General features: G+C 39.2%; 2 protein-coding genes across 3 annotated transcripts; one reads left to right on the top strand and one right to left on the bottom strand.

Moving 5' to 3' along the window:
* The first annotated feature begins 1,193 nt into the window (after positions 1-1,193).
* rhbdl2 (rhomboid, veinlet-like 2 (Drosophila)) lies at positions 1,194-12,663 on the top strand. Of its 2 annotated transcripts, XR_009795041.1 has the most exons (11): positions 1,194-1,872; positions 2,223-2,455; positions 3,165-3,313; positions 5,747-5,859; positions 5,953-6,053; positions 7,318-7,378; positions 7,462-7,523; positions 8,422-8,653; positions 9,559-9,635; positions 11,349-11,505; positions 11,780-12,663. XR_009795041.1 is itself a non-coding variant. In XM_061820013.1 (8 exons), the coding sequence occupies exons 2-8, from the start codon at positions 2,228-2,230 to the stop codon at positions 8,602-8,604; spliced, it is 897 nt and encodes a 298-aa protein (XP_061675997.1). In that variant the 5' UTR covers positions 1,194-1,872; positions 2,223-2,227; the 3' UTR covers positions 8,605-8,722. The 2 variants fall into 2 exon arrangements, 1 of the variants encoding a protein (XP_061675997.1); XM_061820013.1 differs by lacking the exons at positions 9,559-9,635; positions 11,349-11,505; positions 11,780-12,663 and having other exon boundaries at positions 8,422-8,722.
* mycbp (MYC binding protein) lies at positions 12,316-14,982 on the bottom strand. Its single transcript, XM_061820015.1, has 5 exons — positions 14,824-14,982; positions 14,454-14,526; positions 13,686-13,734; positions 13,459-13,588; positions 12,316-12,758 (listed from the first exon to the last, which is right to left on the bottom strand). The coding sequence occupies exons 1-5, from the start codon at positions 14,836-14,838 to the stop codon at positions 12,714-12,716; spliced, it is 312 nt and encodes a 103-aa protein (XP_061675999.1). The 5' UTR covers positions 14,839-14,982; the 3' UTR covers positions 12,316-12,713.
* Positions 14,983-15,545: the final 563 nt, after the last annotated feature.

Here is a 15,545-nt window from a genome sequence, read left to right as displayed (position 1 = left end):
CTCCCCAACCCTCTCTGCTTTTTTTTTTTTTTTTTTTTTTTTTTTTTTTTTTTTTTTGCCTCCCCCATCTTTCCCCTTAAGGTTCTTGTCTCTCTGCTTTTTGTGTCTCTAAAAATGTAGACTGAAGCAGATCCCCGTGTCTCCAATCTCTGGCCTGGCGCTGTAGACTACAAAGCTTATTATACTTATTGGCTCATGTGATAGAATCTCTTTGGAGTGAGCAGCTGTATTTAACACCATGTTGTATCCTTCTTACTCACTCGTTCACACCTCTAACATGAGGAGGCCCCCCCCCACCCCCTCCCTTTTGATGGAAAAAAATAAAACATCCTGTGATTTTAAATCTACTGAATTTTTTTTTTAATTGTGTGAATTCTGCATCGGATTCTTGTCTTGGCAGACTAGATTCAATGAACTTTTAAGAAGTTTGTGACTCGTTACAAAAGTGGAGAACCATTTTGGGTTAAAAAAATGGATGCCACATTTCCTTTAGGAGTTGTAAAACCAGTGATTGAGTGGTACAACCATGTGATTTAGGTTTACAGTATTGGAAATTTTATTTAAAATTCACTTTTAACCCATTCGTGGGCAGCGTCCCATTTTTGGGACATCATGATTTTCACGCATTATATCCTTCAGTATATCAAAATATTTAAGTGTTTTATTCTGATTCTGGTTTTTGGGACGATCTAAGAAAACCCAAGTACCCTCTCGCAGGCAGCATCCCTTTTTTGGGACAAGATTATAAATTAGTAAAGTTATCATAACTTAACCATAAATGAAAAAGAAGTTATTTTCTTGATTGTGGCCTGATAGGAGAGTTTTATCTGAATAAGGCAAAAAAATTGCCACCCTGCCCATGAATGGGTTAAAAATTGCACGAACTTGTTTATTTTATCAGAGGTATTTTATTAATATAAAAATTGGTTTTCACTTAAAATTAGCTGGTTAAAAAATTAATTTTGTGATAGAATGAATTTAATATTTACGTTAAACCTAATACACAGTGATACTTGTACAAATACGTACTGCCTGTTTAATTTAAAATTTTGTTTGGTAGATTTCAATTTTTGATTAACATCTTTTTTTTTTTTAGTTATAAAATGTAATCTTTAAAAAAAAAAAAAAAAAAAAAACTTCGCAGACGTCAAAAGAGAGTGACATGATAGGGACTCTAGCGCCACTGTGTGGTACAGAAGCCTACCAACTCAATACAATTTCCTACCAACACTCATTCCTTACAGTTGCGCTTTTCTGGGTTGCTGTAGTTCAATTTAGAAAATGACGTTTGGTTGACATAATTCAGTGTTTTTTTTAATAATTTCCTTTGTGTCTTTTCCGAGGTGGTATTCATGTTCGGGTTGCTAAATGTTTACAAATGGAGCCCACCCTTGGCGTCACAACTGTCGGGTGTGGCACAGGTAGCTAACAAAAGCTAACAGGTAGCATCAGGTAGGTAGCCAAAGAGCCGCCAACCAGCTAGCCGTCCTCCTGTTGTTGGTCCTTGGGCACCTTGGAAATCTTGAGTCGGGCGGCAAAATATTCCGAGTTACGTGCAGCTTGTTTGTTTAGTCGCTGGGAGGAAGGGAGAGGAAAGAAACTCAAGGGGCTATAATTATCCTCAAGAGCCATTTTTTTTTCCTATCGTCTTCCTCTTTCAATTTTCATTCGAGACGGGGGACAACCAAGTCGGCAAGCAACATGGAGGAGCTCCACGACTGAGGACGACAAAAAAATCTAAACCCCATAAATAAGGAAACTACGAATTAATTGACGGACGATTGAAGAAGACTACACTCATTCATCCAACTCAAGTATCTACTTAATATTTATGTTCGGCTTCCACCCACACGCTTCGTGTTGAAGTTTGAGGTAAGTTTGCTTATTCAAATGACACTTTTTGTCAATTTTTTTTTAGAGTTGTAGAATGTTTGTTGTCTTAACGTATATCTTTAAAAGGAAGTAAACAAGATATTGTACAGTGGTTTATTTGGGGTGAGACGAATGAGTTGTCAATGACAATTACACAGCTCTTTTTTTCCCCCCATACATCTGCTGTATCTGTAATTTCATATTTTCTGTGCGTGGCAAGTTGCTATATTTTGCAGGTAAACTTTTTTCCCAATTTGTTTTATCCAATTTTATGATTTATTCTGATTTAAAAAAAAAAAAAAAAAAGCATCCTATTAAAATGCCTGCTTTGCCGATGTACGGGTACACAGCGACAATGGGTGATGTGGACCTGGAGCAGCGGGATCCGTTTCCCGTGGAGCGAGAAGATGAGAAACCGGGCGAAGAAGACCTTCCAGACGGGAGGGTGAAATTGGGATGCTGCGAGAAGTTCCAGCAGAGCATCTCCAGGTGGATGCTCCCGGCAGACGCCCGCAGCACCTACCTGCAGCGGGCCAACTGCTGCCCGCCACCTATTTTCATTATCGTCATCAGTGTTGTCGAGGTAAGAGAGCTGAAACGGAGTTTGGGTGAAATGAAACTCATGCATCACTTCTTTCTTGCTTTGTGGCTTGTGATTCATCATATGAACTCAAAGGCGAGCAGGAGCCTTCTAAAAATCACATTTGGTCCAAGCAGTCCAGTTGAATTATGGTTTTAAGGGGGAAAATTCATTGTGGGATGGTAAGAGCTGGGTACGTGAATAGGGTGACAACATCGTGGCAACACCCAATGTAAGGCACCAATCAGTCAAAGGAGAATTCACTAAAAAAAAAAAAAAAATACATATATAGCAGTCATATGAGACAATGATATCCACAAAAAAATCAAGTAGCACATTGTGAGAAACATTTTTTCAGTCTACCAGTTAACACACACTTACTATAGGTTTTACCCCAATGAGAGGATGCCAAAGTGCTATCGATACAAATCAGTTATTTTTGGGACCTCTCACAAGATCTAACAAAGGGCTTCAATGGCACTAACAGATGTTTAGTTCATACCAAAGACTCTTATCGCAGAATATTATCTGGATTCATGATGACTTTTGCAGATGTCTGCCAGTCATAGAGGAAGTGCTCCAGCGATGTGTTCAATGACCTCCACTAACCAGGGTGGAAAAAAAAAAAAAAAAGAATTTCAATGTCAGAAGGCCAAAATGGTCACAATGAGCTCAACGTAAACAAAGTGTGCATTTGCTATTATATGTCCAGCTTTCCATGTTCATCTACTACGCTGTGTGGAAGCCTCAGAAGCAGTGGGTGACGCTTGAGGAGGGCATCTGGAACAGTCGCCTGACGTACCGACCCGAGTACAGGCAGGAAGCGTGGCGCTTTCTCTCCTACATGTTTGTCCATGCCGGGTGAGTGCCGACCAACGTACAGGCTATGTAAGAAAATGTTTACAGGGAGGCCTTGGGTTAAAATGGCTCGACTTGAAACGTTTCGACTTTACAAAACTCGTCCCCCATCCGACATTTTGTCTAGCTAATGTGCATGGTGCTTGTCCGTGTTTGTGCGCCAGGAGTTATCTTTGAATTTTTTGCCCTCCTTTTTAGACATTGTGACCCCAAAAAAGGAAAGCTGCGTCTTTTTAGCAATGCTTCTGCAGCTAAAAGAAAATCCATTCCCATGGAAACGAAACTCAAGATCATAAGAAAATTGGAGAAAGGAGAGGCACCGACGAACATCGTTAAAGAGCTCAGCTTCACTCGGTCGACCGTGGTGACAATTATTAGACAAACCCTGTCCGTATTTTAGTGCACGTGAGGGTTCCGTTCATATTCGGATACAGTGATCCCAAAACAGCGTTGTTTGATACTTGTCGAGATGGAGAGGCGACATGGGTTATGGATTTAGGACCAAATTGCTTCGCAATAGCTAAGCAAAGCCTCCCCTTCTTCTTCTCCTCCTCCATCCACCTCTCAGCAGTCATGGTAAGTACATCTTATTTGTTCATTTCCATGTATTTGCTTTTTATACGAAACATTTTTACATAAATTCTGACTTTAATGGTGAAATCCCACTTACAATGAAATTTGAGTTACATTAGGAACGGAACTCGTTCGGAACCCGAGGACTCCCTGTACAGTGTCTGGTAGGATAAGATGTTTTATCTGTATATTACATCTCTAGGAAAAAAAACTTAAAGACCAAAAACTTTAAACCGCAAAATTTTGGTGTGGGTCAAACTTTTTACACCACCAAATTTTTCCATTTTTTTATTATTAGTGTTTAAAAAAAAAAAGTCAAGTGATAAGTAGCCACGCAGGTAATAACTTTAGTAATAACAGTAATAACTTTCTGATGAATATTTGATTTCTAGTTTTAACGATTATGCCACAAGGTGGGTTCATCTGTTGTATTGCCCCATGGTATCTATTTTAATGAATCAAATGTTTAGAACAGGGGTTGAGAACCTATGGCTCGCGAGCCATACCTGGGTCTTTTGGTGGTTGCATATGGCTCGCGGAGCCCTCATAACGACCTACTGTACATGTGATTTCTGTCGTGCTGAGAAGGTTTGTCCTGGTGGGGTTGCCGTAGTTAGGTGTAGGAGGCAACGCAAATGACGTACAAACAGTTTGGCCTAGTGGGGTTGCCGTAGTTTTTGCGTGGTAGTCGATGTCCAGAGATGCTATTGACAAAGCTTGCTTAAAAAAAAAATGAGGAGTACCGAAGTTTTCAACAAGAATGGACAGCCTTTGTGGAGATGGAGGGTTCTGCTGTGTTGAAATTCACAGATGGGGAGTATGTCGACGTTGCCAATCAGCATTTTGCCAACTTCGTATAGAGACAAGATAATCAAACGAATTAAAGACATGCCTTTGTGGGAAAGAGCTGTTCACCATCCCATCGGCATGATGGAAAATCAAATTGAATTATGTTCACGATTAACAGATGGAAAGCTCAACGCCTGCGTGAAGCTTAATCTGACCATGTATGAAACAGACTATCAAGCCATTAGCAAAACCAGGAAGCACCTGAAGTCGCATTAATACTTTTGTCATAATTGCTTGGCAACATCATAATGTGATTTAAAAGAATTCAGAGACTTTATTGGACTCTAAAAGTGTTGGTTCGACATAAATGGGCAAATACACCTTTATTTATTTTTTTAAATATTGCATGGCTCTTTTGAAATTACGTTTTAAAATATTTGGCAATTATGACTCTCTGTCGAAACTGTTCGGTTTAGAATATTTTTTCGTTTGTTGATTTAGTCCATATCTTTTTGTAACTTGAATAGTTTTTGTTCTGTGCTTTCATTTTGGAGTAAAATGAGAAATGGAACTGCAGAAATTTCAATATTAAAAAAGCTGAAAACACGGGAATGTTCTAAAACATGAGTGTTAGTGTATATACTGTATATAATATGCGAAAACATTTTATTTCTATTTTCAAAAGAATAAATGCATCAATACAACTTCTGAACGCTCGCCGTCGGAATGAAGATGAACCAAACTTTTCATTTGTATTGGGTAGTCATTTGTTACTTGGCAGACATTTAAGCCACCTGTTCTCCCAGTTTGGGGGTAACTGGGAGGGGGGGGGGGAATTACAAGCCATTTGAACAAACATAATACTCCCACTCACTCAGCAAATATTGTTTTTTTTCAATCAAATCAATTATCAAAATGCAACTGGAGAAACTCATTTGTCTTTATTTTGTTTACTATTTTACTTTACAACGATGGAAAGAGTAAATTTCAAACGGCCCCTCACTCAGGAGAAAAAAGGCCAGGGGGAGAGAGGCAGTCCTATCCAACTCCAAAATGTCAATTGTTTCCATCCAGCGTGGAGCACATCTTGGGGAACCTGTTCATGCAGCTGCTGCTGGGCATCCCATTGGAGCTGGTCCACAAAGGCTTTGAAGTAGGAATGATTTACCTGGCGGGAGTCTTGGCAGGTGAGTAATGCCCCCCCAAAAAAAATGTTACATTCAGTGATGACACATTTTTATGGAGACATTAGAACATCAATTCCACCACATTCTCCTCAGGCTCACTGGCCAGCTCCATCTTTGATCCCATGAGTGCCCTGGTGGGAGCTTCCGGGGGGGTCTATGCCCTCATTGGGGGCTACTTTATGAACGCTGTGGTGGTGAGCCTACTTTTTGTACACAATGTAAATCACATCAAAGGATTAGGAGAATAAAAGCCATCAATTGATTATTACTGTGGAAAATTTGCCAGAAAAAAAAGTCAAAGAATATTTTGAAAAGTTGTCACTGAACGAAAATAGTTGTATTAACCCATTCGTGGGCAGCGTCCAATTTTTGGGACATTGTGATTTTTACGCATTATATCCTTCAGTACATTAAAATATTTAACCGTTTTAATCTGAAGCCATAATTTGGTATCAGTAGTGAATAACTCATCGGTCAAAGTTAGCACGGAGTTATTTCCCTTTCCTTCCTGACACAACATGGCTGCCTCAAGTTATCATATAACTTAACCATAAATGAAATTATTTCCTTGATTGTGGCCTGTTAGGAGACTTTTATCTCAATAAGGCAAAAAAATTACCACCCTGCCCATGAATGGGTTGATATGAAATGAATGTGTAATTTTACCACAATAAAGTCAGAATTTTACAAGAGAAAATTTTGAACTGTACAAAAATATGATACTTATACCTAGTATAAATATTAGTGATGAGAATTTTTAGACAAAAACCTAGTTTTTACTGAAATAAATTTATATGACAATAAAATGGCTGCAATTTTAATTGAATAGTCACGATATTCTGAGAAGCTGATTTTCATTTCCGCAATTTTTTTTTACTTTTGCAAAATCCCAATTTAAAAATAAATCTGTAAAACATTTTTTAAAATACCACAAGGAAAAACAGTGATTTCACAGCAGTTGCAATATCACAACAAAAAATTGTGATTTTTAAGAGAATAGTCGCAATATTGCAACCAAAAAGTTGTGATTTTATAAAGTGTTTAATTTAGTATTACAAGAAAAATGGCAATTTTCCATGAAAAACAATTCTAATTTATGAGATATTCATAAATTGTGATTAAAATGTCAGAATTAGGTATATGCAAATAATAGCGGAGGAAATGTATTTGTCAGAATGTTATACTATTACAAGAAAAAGAATAGTTGTAATTTTTGAGAACTGTCACTTATGTGGAAAGTTTTCATTTTACAATAGAAATGTATTTGAGACAAGTATTGTAAGAATAAAATTGAGGAAGTACTCTACTTAAATAGCTATAATTCTACCAGCAAAAATTCCTACTTGTACAAAAAATAAAATAGTAAAGTGAAGAGGAATAAAAAGTCATTAATAGAAAACAGTAATTTTCCAAGAAAAAAATACAATGACTATTTTGAACATTTCTTTCTTGCCACAGAATTTCCGAGAGATGATCCCTCTGCTCGGGGTGTTTCGCATCCTTGTCATCGTGATCATCTGTAGGCAGACCTCTTCTATTTTTCCATTTGAACCAGCCATCTTGTTTTTATTCCAGTCAGTTGAGATGTATGCTGTGTTGCAGTGGGCGTGGACTTTGGCTTCGCATTCTACAGACGATTTCCCGGCGACGAGGGCGGCATGAAGGTGGGAGTGTCGGCTTGCTGCGTGTTAGCTGCAAATCCAACTTAGTCGCCTTGAGCATGTAACATAACCCCGCCACAAAATGGCTTCAGTAGATCAACTACTCGTTCAGACTTGATTCATGCTTCACATAGTTTATCTTTATCGAAGAAATGTCCCCCTAGTTGCACTTAGAAAAGCAATATATGCACTTGGTCTTTCATTGGTGCTAGCACCTGCCGCCTAAAGCCCCAGAAAGACTAGTGACTCACTATCAAACTGTTACTTCTTGCGGTATTGCAAAATAATAGTCCAACAAATGAAAAATCCAATTTCTTTATTTGAAAAATCTTCATGGAACCGCTAAGAGACTACGCTGACACAATTTGACTTTGGACTGGCACCTTTTAGCGCCTGTGTCTCCATACAGAAAAGTTTTTCTCTTTTGTTTAAAATGGCTTACAACAACAATGATCCCTTGCCGAACGAACCATGGCTACAGGTAGAATCCCGGCTCTGTTTTTTCGCCTGTTGGTGCCAGATTCCCTTGCAAAAACCGACCTGTGTGCCGGCTTTCCAACTAGTCTGCACCTACCTAGCCGCTTAAGCTAGTAGTTAGCTAGTCGTTAGCTATCAGCTAGCTAGCAGTACAACTAAGGATTATTTTGATCATTAGTGAATCTGATTAAAAATATTTGGATTATACTGTACATTCATTTACCAAACAGATAAAAGTAGCTAACCATACTGATTGACTAGTTTGATAATTTTTCAACTAAAAGTTAGCTCCGATTAATTAAGCTCAGTAATAAGTCTGCATACTAATTAACTAGAAGCAGATAACTAATTCCAAAATGTTTGACTGATCCTGTGTAAAAGGTCATTTCAGCAAGTTTAACGTATCATTTCCTGTGACGGCCAGGTGTCGTTCGTGGCTCATTTCGGGGGGATTGTGGCCGGCATGACGGTGGGCTACGTATTCTTTAGCGACTACAACAAGAAGCTGCTGAAGGACCCTCGCTTCTGGATGTGTATCGTGGGCTACCTGGTTTTCTTCCTCTTCGCCGTGGTCTTCAACATCTTCATCTCGCCTGTATCCACCTAGCATAACAGCTCACTATTTGTTAGTTTTAGTGCCTTAAGGTTTTATTACAGTAAGTATTGTATTTTATTTAGTTTTGTTTTAATACAAGTTGTGATAATAAAAGTCAGTTTTCATACAGTGTCTGTCTTATGTGAACAATCGTAGTTCATTTAATAAACCAGAATAAACTCCTTAAGAGTGACGTAACAAATTAGTAGCATCCTAACTAGCGGCTAACTATGGAACTGGGTAACATTTGCTAAATACTGTTACAAAATGGGTACAAAACTAATTGAAAAGCAAACATTTGACTTGGTGTGTAACAGATGTTTGTGACTAAATTAGCTAGCTGTTAATATGCTAGTTACTTATTAAAATTCTCAAGTAGTTAAATTACTGTGTTTGCAAGTTGAAATGTAAATCTATTTAGAGTAGAAACTAATGTGTAAATTTAGTGAGTGGACAGATTCATTTAGAACTTTGCTTTGAAACTGTAGCATGAGAATAAAGGAGTGGTCATGGATTTCCTTCCAAACAGACTCACGTGGTAAAAACGCTGTAATGCCATCCATTATTTTTGAAGAGCACCACGCTTACAGATGGAACCGGTCCTGTGTGGACAATAACATTGACTCGGGGTCCAAAATGTAACTTTTTCCAAGTATAGCACATTCATTGAATGTTAAGTCTTATTTACATGAATCTGTACTGTATCGGAGTGTGATTATTGGTAGCATTGTCATGTACACTTTAAAGCTACACACCTTATTGTATTGTACAATATTTGATATTTCCAAACAATCCGGTAGCCCTCCAGTGATTGAGGTCAACAGAATCCTGACCTAAATGGATACAATATTATGGACTTCCTGTGGGGTTTATATTGTTTGCAATTTTAACCTGGACCTCATTGAGTGATGCATGTCATTTAGGATGAGGTGATGCCAACCAATTTGTTTATTTTTCTTTTGGTAGACTTTAGTCGGGGGAGAAGAGCAAAGGCCCCGTGACCCACAGAGATTGAAGTCATCGCCAGTCCATTCCGCCGCAAGGTAAACTGCAACACTGTTATAACTGTTACAAATGTATACCATGGATTTTTTTTTTTATTATGAGAGGGACTGATGCTGTGAAAAAAGCATTGTGCCTTCCTCGCTTATTTTTGCATAGCTTCCCCCTTTAAGAACAGACAAATGTAAATATCAGCTGAATATAACAAGTGGACTTAAAGTGCGGGTGACATCCCTAGAAACATTCTAAAATAGATATTGTAATGAAAAATACATATGACTGTATTCACTTCAATGTCTATACGAAAAAAAAAGTCAGCGGAGAGTGCGTCATCCACGCACAAAGTTGCGCAATTTAGTGTCCCTCGACATCCATATTAGTCGCGTCATCGTCACTTCCGCCGTTGAAAACGCGCAGTCCCTGCAACTATAGAAGCCGAACAACAGAGATATTCGGATTTTTCCAACGCCCCTTCTGACACGGAAGCTCTTTTCGAAAAGGACAACACCACACAACCGAGTGAAGTTACCGGGGCAATATTACACTATTGTTTCGAGCCCTCAGGGCAATATTACACTATTGTTTCGAGCCATATTCAGATGATATGCCATCACGGCCAAACCGCATCCCGTCCGATCCACTTCCGCAGCGGAGATGAGCCATCGCGGCTCATCGCAGCCGGCCGGTGTGGCTTATGACTGAGCCGAGCGGTGCTGCTTTTTGTTCACAGTCGAGCCGGCGCGCTTCATGCTCGCACACCACTAAGTAACACATTCTCGGCTGGGTTCTTCAGAGCCGCCCCCGTCGCAAAGCCCGACGCGCAGCCTTCGTGGAAGATGTGAGCGCCGAACGCGGCTATCTTGCGGGCTGAGTGAGACATTGTTCGCTGGGCGACGAGCACACCGCCACATTTCATACGCGGATCTTTTGCTACGTTATGAGAGAGACCGATTACGTGGTCCGCCCCAAACTATTTTTTTAGTAGCTGTATACACACCCACCTGTTATTTGGAACCCACGAAGCACTCGTCCTTTGCACCTGTGCAATCCATTTTTCACAACGAACAGGGTCTCTTTCAAACTTATGAAGGGTAATTCCATTCTCCCAAGTGTTCAAGCAATGTCCAGCAATGCAATAACCGAGGATTTTGGCTAACACGAAGGAACAACGAGCTACCTTCGCGAAGGTAAAACTAATGGAAACAACCGAGGCCACGAGGGGGCGCGACTATCCTTTACGTCACTTCCTGCTTCTTCTCGACAACAAATTCCTGAGAGGATTTTCATGGCTGGAGTTACAAAAAGCTGTATACGTCAAAATCATGTTTTGTGGTGAAAAAACACATGGGACCATATTGGCTGTGGGTTTTTCATTAATAATATACCAAAAAACATCCGTTTGACGACACTTGACCTTTAAAAGCCTCTTTTAAAATTTATTTCATTTGAAGGGGACAGCCACTTCAGGGTGTACCCCGCCTCCTGCCCAAAGATAGTTGGGACGGGCTCCAGCACTCCCCCCGACCCTTGTGAGGATAAGAGGGTCAGAAAATGGATGGCTGGATTTTAAGGAGGGATAAACAGTTTCATTTTTCTGGGCCCTGTAAAATGAGATGACCCCCTGCCCCCATTAAATCATTAATTAATTATAACTAATCAACATTTCGGGGTAATTCTCACTGACCAAACAAAAGACTGCTTACTTCCAGAGCTGTTCAAGCAAGAAATCAGGGTTATAAAAGCCATTTCTAAAGCTTTAGGATTCCAGCAAACCAGAGGGTGGTGAATCTTCCCAGAAGTTGTCAGCTGACAAAGATGAACCCCAAGAGAACAGCAGTGACTCATCCCGGAAGCCACGAAGGAACTCGGACAACTTCTAAAGAACTGCAGGCCTCCCTTGCCTCAGTTAAGGTAAATGTTTATGACACAATTATAAGAAAGAGACCTGGCAAAAATGGCATCTATAGCTGAGTTCCAAGCCAAAAATTACTGCTGACCAAAAAGAAAATAGAGTTTCCTTATTTTTTAATGTTTCCCAAGCCCTTTGGGAGAATTATATTATATTGAACATTTTGGAAGGTGTGTCTCATTACATCTGCTGTAAATCTAGCACAGGATTGCAGAAAAACAATCACACCAGCAGTCAAATGTGATCTAATATTCTTGGGCTGCTTTGCTCCTTCAGGACCTGGACAACTTGCTGTGATTAATGGATCCCTAAATTTTGCTCTCGGTGCCAGCATACACCACAGTGATCACAATCTTTTTGTTTGTAAAAAAACAACGTCAATCATTTTCCCATAACATGACACAGAAACCAATGAACGCTTCATTCTGTACTTTTATGGACATCTCTCATTTTCACAGAGGACTATTGATTGTAAAATTTCAACTAGCCCTACAGTTTAATCGAAATGAATCATTTTTACATCACCAGATGTGCAACTAAAATTACTAAACTTGCACCAATTCTTCCTTTTTATTGAAAGTCATTTTCACATAATAATGACAATCTGTATTTACCCCCATCACTCTGTAGCTGAATGAAAATTTCACATAATCTACTGTAATAATAAACTTGCTACTACATTACATAGTTAAATGAGGGGAGGAATTTTATCTTCACATAATCCAGCAAGTAAAACTGCATTCCACCCCTTACTTAGTTTTATGAAAGTGATTTGTTTTCCCCACATGAAAAAAAGTCAACCAATACGTGAGTAGCATGTGCAAAACATTTTAATCATTCAGATACTCAGAAATGTGAAGAAACTGAATCTCTACCTTTGTCAAATCTAACAACAAAATGTACAAGACTTACTGAATAGTAATACAAGGATTGTGATCATATATTAAAATGGCTCTTTATCTGCAGTGTTCTGCTTTGTAATTGACAACCAGTAACAGTTTAAAGTTAAAAAAAAAGTTTAAAGCTGTAATATTGATGTGAATGTGACCTGAACATACACCGAAGCATGTCAACAGACCTCTGCAATTATGATCATCAAACTACAAGTCGTGATGTTTGTCTGTCAAAAATAGAAATCAGTCAAAAAAAAAAAAAAAGAATACTGAATGACCTCTGAAGAAACATCAAAAAGTGGAGTTGAAGCTGGAGTCTATTCCACAACAGCGCCCTCATCAGGCGGCTCGTGACGTTGCAGCTAGAGGAAGGGGACATCATGTTAATTAACCACTGGAGAATCCAACCAAAATCGAAAAAAAAAAAAAAAAAAAAAACCCCTCCAGATTGTAAAAATGAAGATTAACTGACATGTGGTACAATTAACTAATATAGAATGTCAGACTTATAATATTCTTAGTTGGTCGAAATTCAGTGTTCCCCTGCTATTTGCATTCCTTACACCCCCACAAATTGTAGTCAGGTGACTTCTTGATTGGTGACATTCCGTTTCTCGTCACAATTCATACACTCATGACTCGGTAGTAGTCAGCTTCCTACACACACAAGCATTTTTGGTTATAAATATTGAATATTAATATTTACGATTGGCAGTACCGGTCCATTTCTGACCCTATTGTCAGGACATATTCACACCTTTAACACACCTCAGACCTCAAAATCTCAAGACAGTCTGGCGCTTATCTTCCCTGGTCAGGAAGTGACAAAATGGAGACAAAACCAGCCCAATTATCTGTGTGCGTTACGATCTTAAAGTGAACTTTGTGAAGTAGCAATGTTTTGAATTTATCAATTAATGTGGATGGACGAGGTAAATATGTAAAATGCTCTTAACTGGTTTCCAAGATGTTCTAAATGAGTCAAATGGGAATGATGGAAAGCTTTTTTTTTTTTTTTTTTTTTCCCCCCACTTCAAATTCTGAGAAAATCCAGACGCTCACCCTGGCTTTGAGGTCTAAGTTCTCCTCCTCCAGACGGGCACACCTCTGCCTCAGATCCACCACTTCCTGCTGCAGAGCCTCCGTGTCAGCCGCAGTGAGGCCAGGCGTGCCGAGGTGCTGCTTAACAAATCTGGATGGTTACGGTTAAAGGCATCTTTATACAGCGTTGGACTGGTCTTTACAACAAATCAAGACATTATCTCCGTTTATCTCCGCTGTGAGGATACTCCAGAGCGTTGGTCGGCTTTTCTGGTTGTTCATACAATGCCACTAACACTAAAAAGTGGGGGGGGGGGGGAAAGCAACTTTAGTCATACAATCATTTACTTCCTGTAAGGAGGACAAACATGTAGGATGTTAACCTCATTTTAAATAATGTTACATTTTGAATATTACTTTTGCACAAATAACTTTTCGTGATTCTTTGAAAATAACAAAAAGTAGATAATCTTGGAGGCGAGGTGGGTCAGCTGGAAAAGGTTGGCTTCACAGTTCTGAGGTCCCGGGTTCAATCCCGGACGCGCCTGTGTGGAGTTTGCATGTTCTCCCCGTGCCCGCGTGGGTTTCCTCCCACATCCCAAAAACATGGAACATTAATTGGACGCTCTAAATTGCTCCTAAGTGTGATTGTAAGTGCGGCTGTTTGTCTCCATGTGCCCTGCGATTGGCTGGCAACCAGTTCGGGGTGTACCCCGCCCCCTGCCAGCTGGGATAGGGCGGCTCCAGCACTCCCGCGACCCTTGTGAGGATAAGCGGCTGAGAAAATAGATGGATGGATAGATCATTTTACTATTTATTTACCTAACTAACCAACAAGTTAGTAACTATTGACCAGAGCTATCTTGCCAACAAACTGAGTTTGCTAAGCTAAGATTTTATCCCTCCCAAAACATATAAAATATACATTGAGCAAAGTAGTAGTGTCTTGTTCGGTCGATTTTGATTTGAAATAAACAGCACAGATAGAGGTTCGATTGCATTTTTTTTTGTCTTACCACTGGTGAGACTATCAACAACACCAACTTTCTCCAAGTATCTCCGAAACTGCTCTCTCTTGTGGTCTGGAGCCTGTTGTGGATTAAAACAAAAGAAAATCAAAGAAACAAAAACAAACAACGAAAAATAAGAATAGAATGCCAAAAACGAAACTTCGTCGAAGATTTCACCATATATGTGTTTTGTCTTTATCAATGGTAAACACTGCTAAAATCAAACATTGGTCAAATATTTTTCGAGTGAAATGAACGAAAAGTACAGTTTTGCAACAGGTGTGTGCAACTGACTTAATTGCAATAAGATTAGCCAGCAGTTACAAATTTACGGATTAACAACCTCTTGTCGACGCTTTGATGAAAACAAATTTACCTTATAATTCGACATGTTGTCCCTTATTGTTGAACTTTCTGAACACAAATACGATGTTTTGTTTTGTTTTTTTTACTCCCCACTTGGAAACGAAACCCCCCGCTGTGATGTGACGCTAGTTTGGAGTCAGCGACGAAGAGTTCCGGATCTGACCGGAAATAGATGACTTTTTTGAAATTATTTTATTTTCCTTAATTGTATCCCTTTTGGGTTTGTGATACAATTGTGGGTATATTATGACAGGGATATAAACAAATGGCGAAATTAAATTCAAGCAATGTTTTCAAGTTCCTGGGAGTTGTGTAAATGACGTCACAGCGCCTTCGACTGATGTTCGAGTCGAGCTTCACTGTAGGACGCTGCCTCATTGTCACATTAAACAACTTTATCAACAAGTCTCAATGTGGTTGCCGTATATGTTTTAATATTTCCCAAATCATTGCTTATAATAGCAAGGGACGACGACTCAGTGCCCTACGTCAGATCCCGATGTTACCCCAGCGTCACAGTTCACGCTGAGTCGTTTATAAACATTGTATTTTCGCCCATTTTGATTGATTTTAAATCTGTATATGAACGCGTCAAACCTGTGGCAGTGATATGAGTAATTTATTTATTTCACAGATGTTGTTAATTTGAAAAAAAAATATGACTGTGAATTTTATTTTGTCCTTACGTGTGACGGATGTTTACCCTGTCTTAAGAGTGCTGCTTACTATTTT

Source organism: Syngnathoides biaculeatus, chromosome 5 (genome assembly GCF_019802595.1).
Source record: "Syngnathoides biaculeatus isolate LvHL_M chromosome 5, ASM1980259v1, whole genome shotgun sequence".
In the NCBI taxonomy this organism is placed as follows: domain Eukaryota; kingdom Metazoa; phylum Chordata; class Actinopteri; order Syngnathiformes; family Syngnathidae; genus Syngnathoides; species Syngnathoides biaculeatus.
This window is presented reverse-complemented; position numbering and strand designations above follow the sequence as displayed.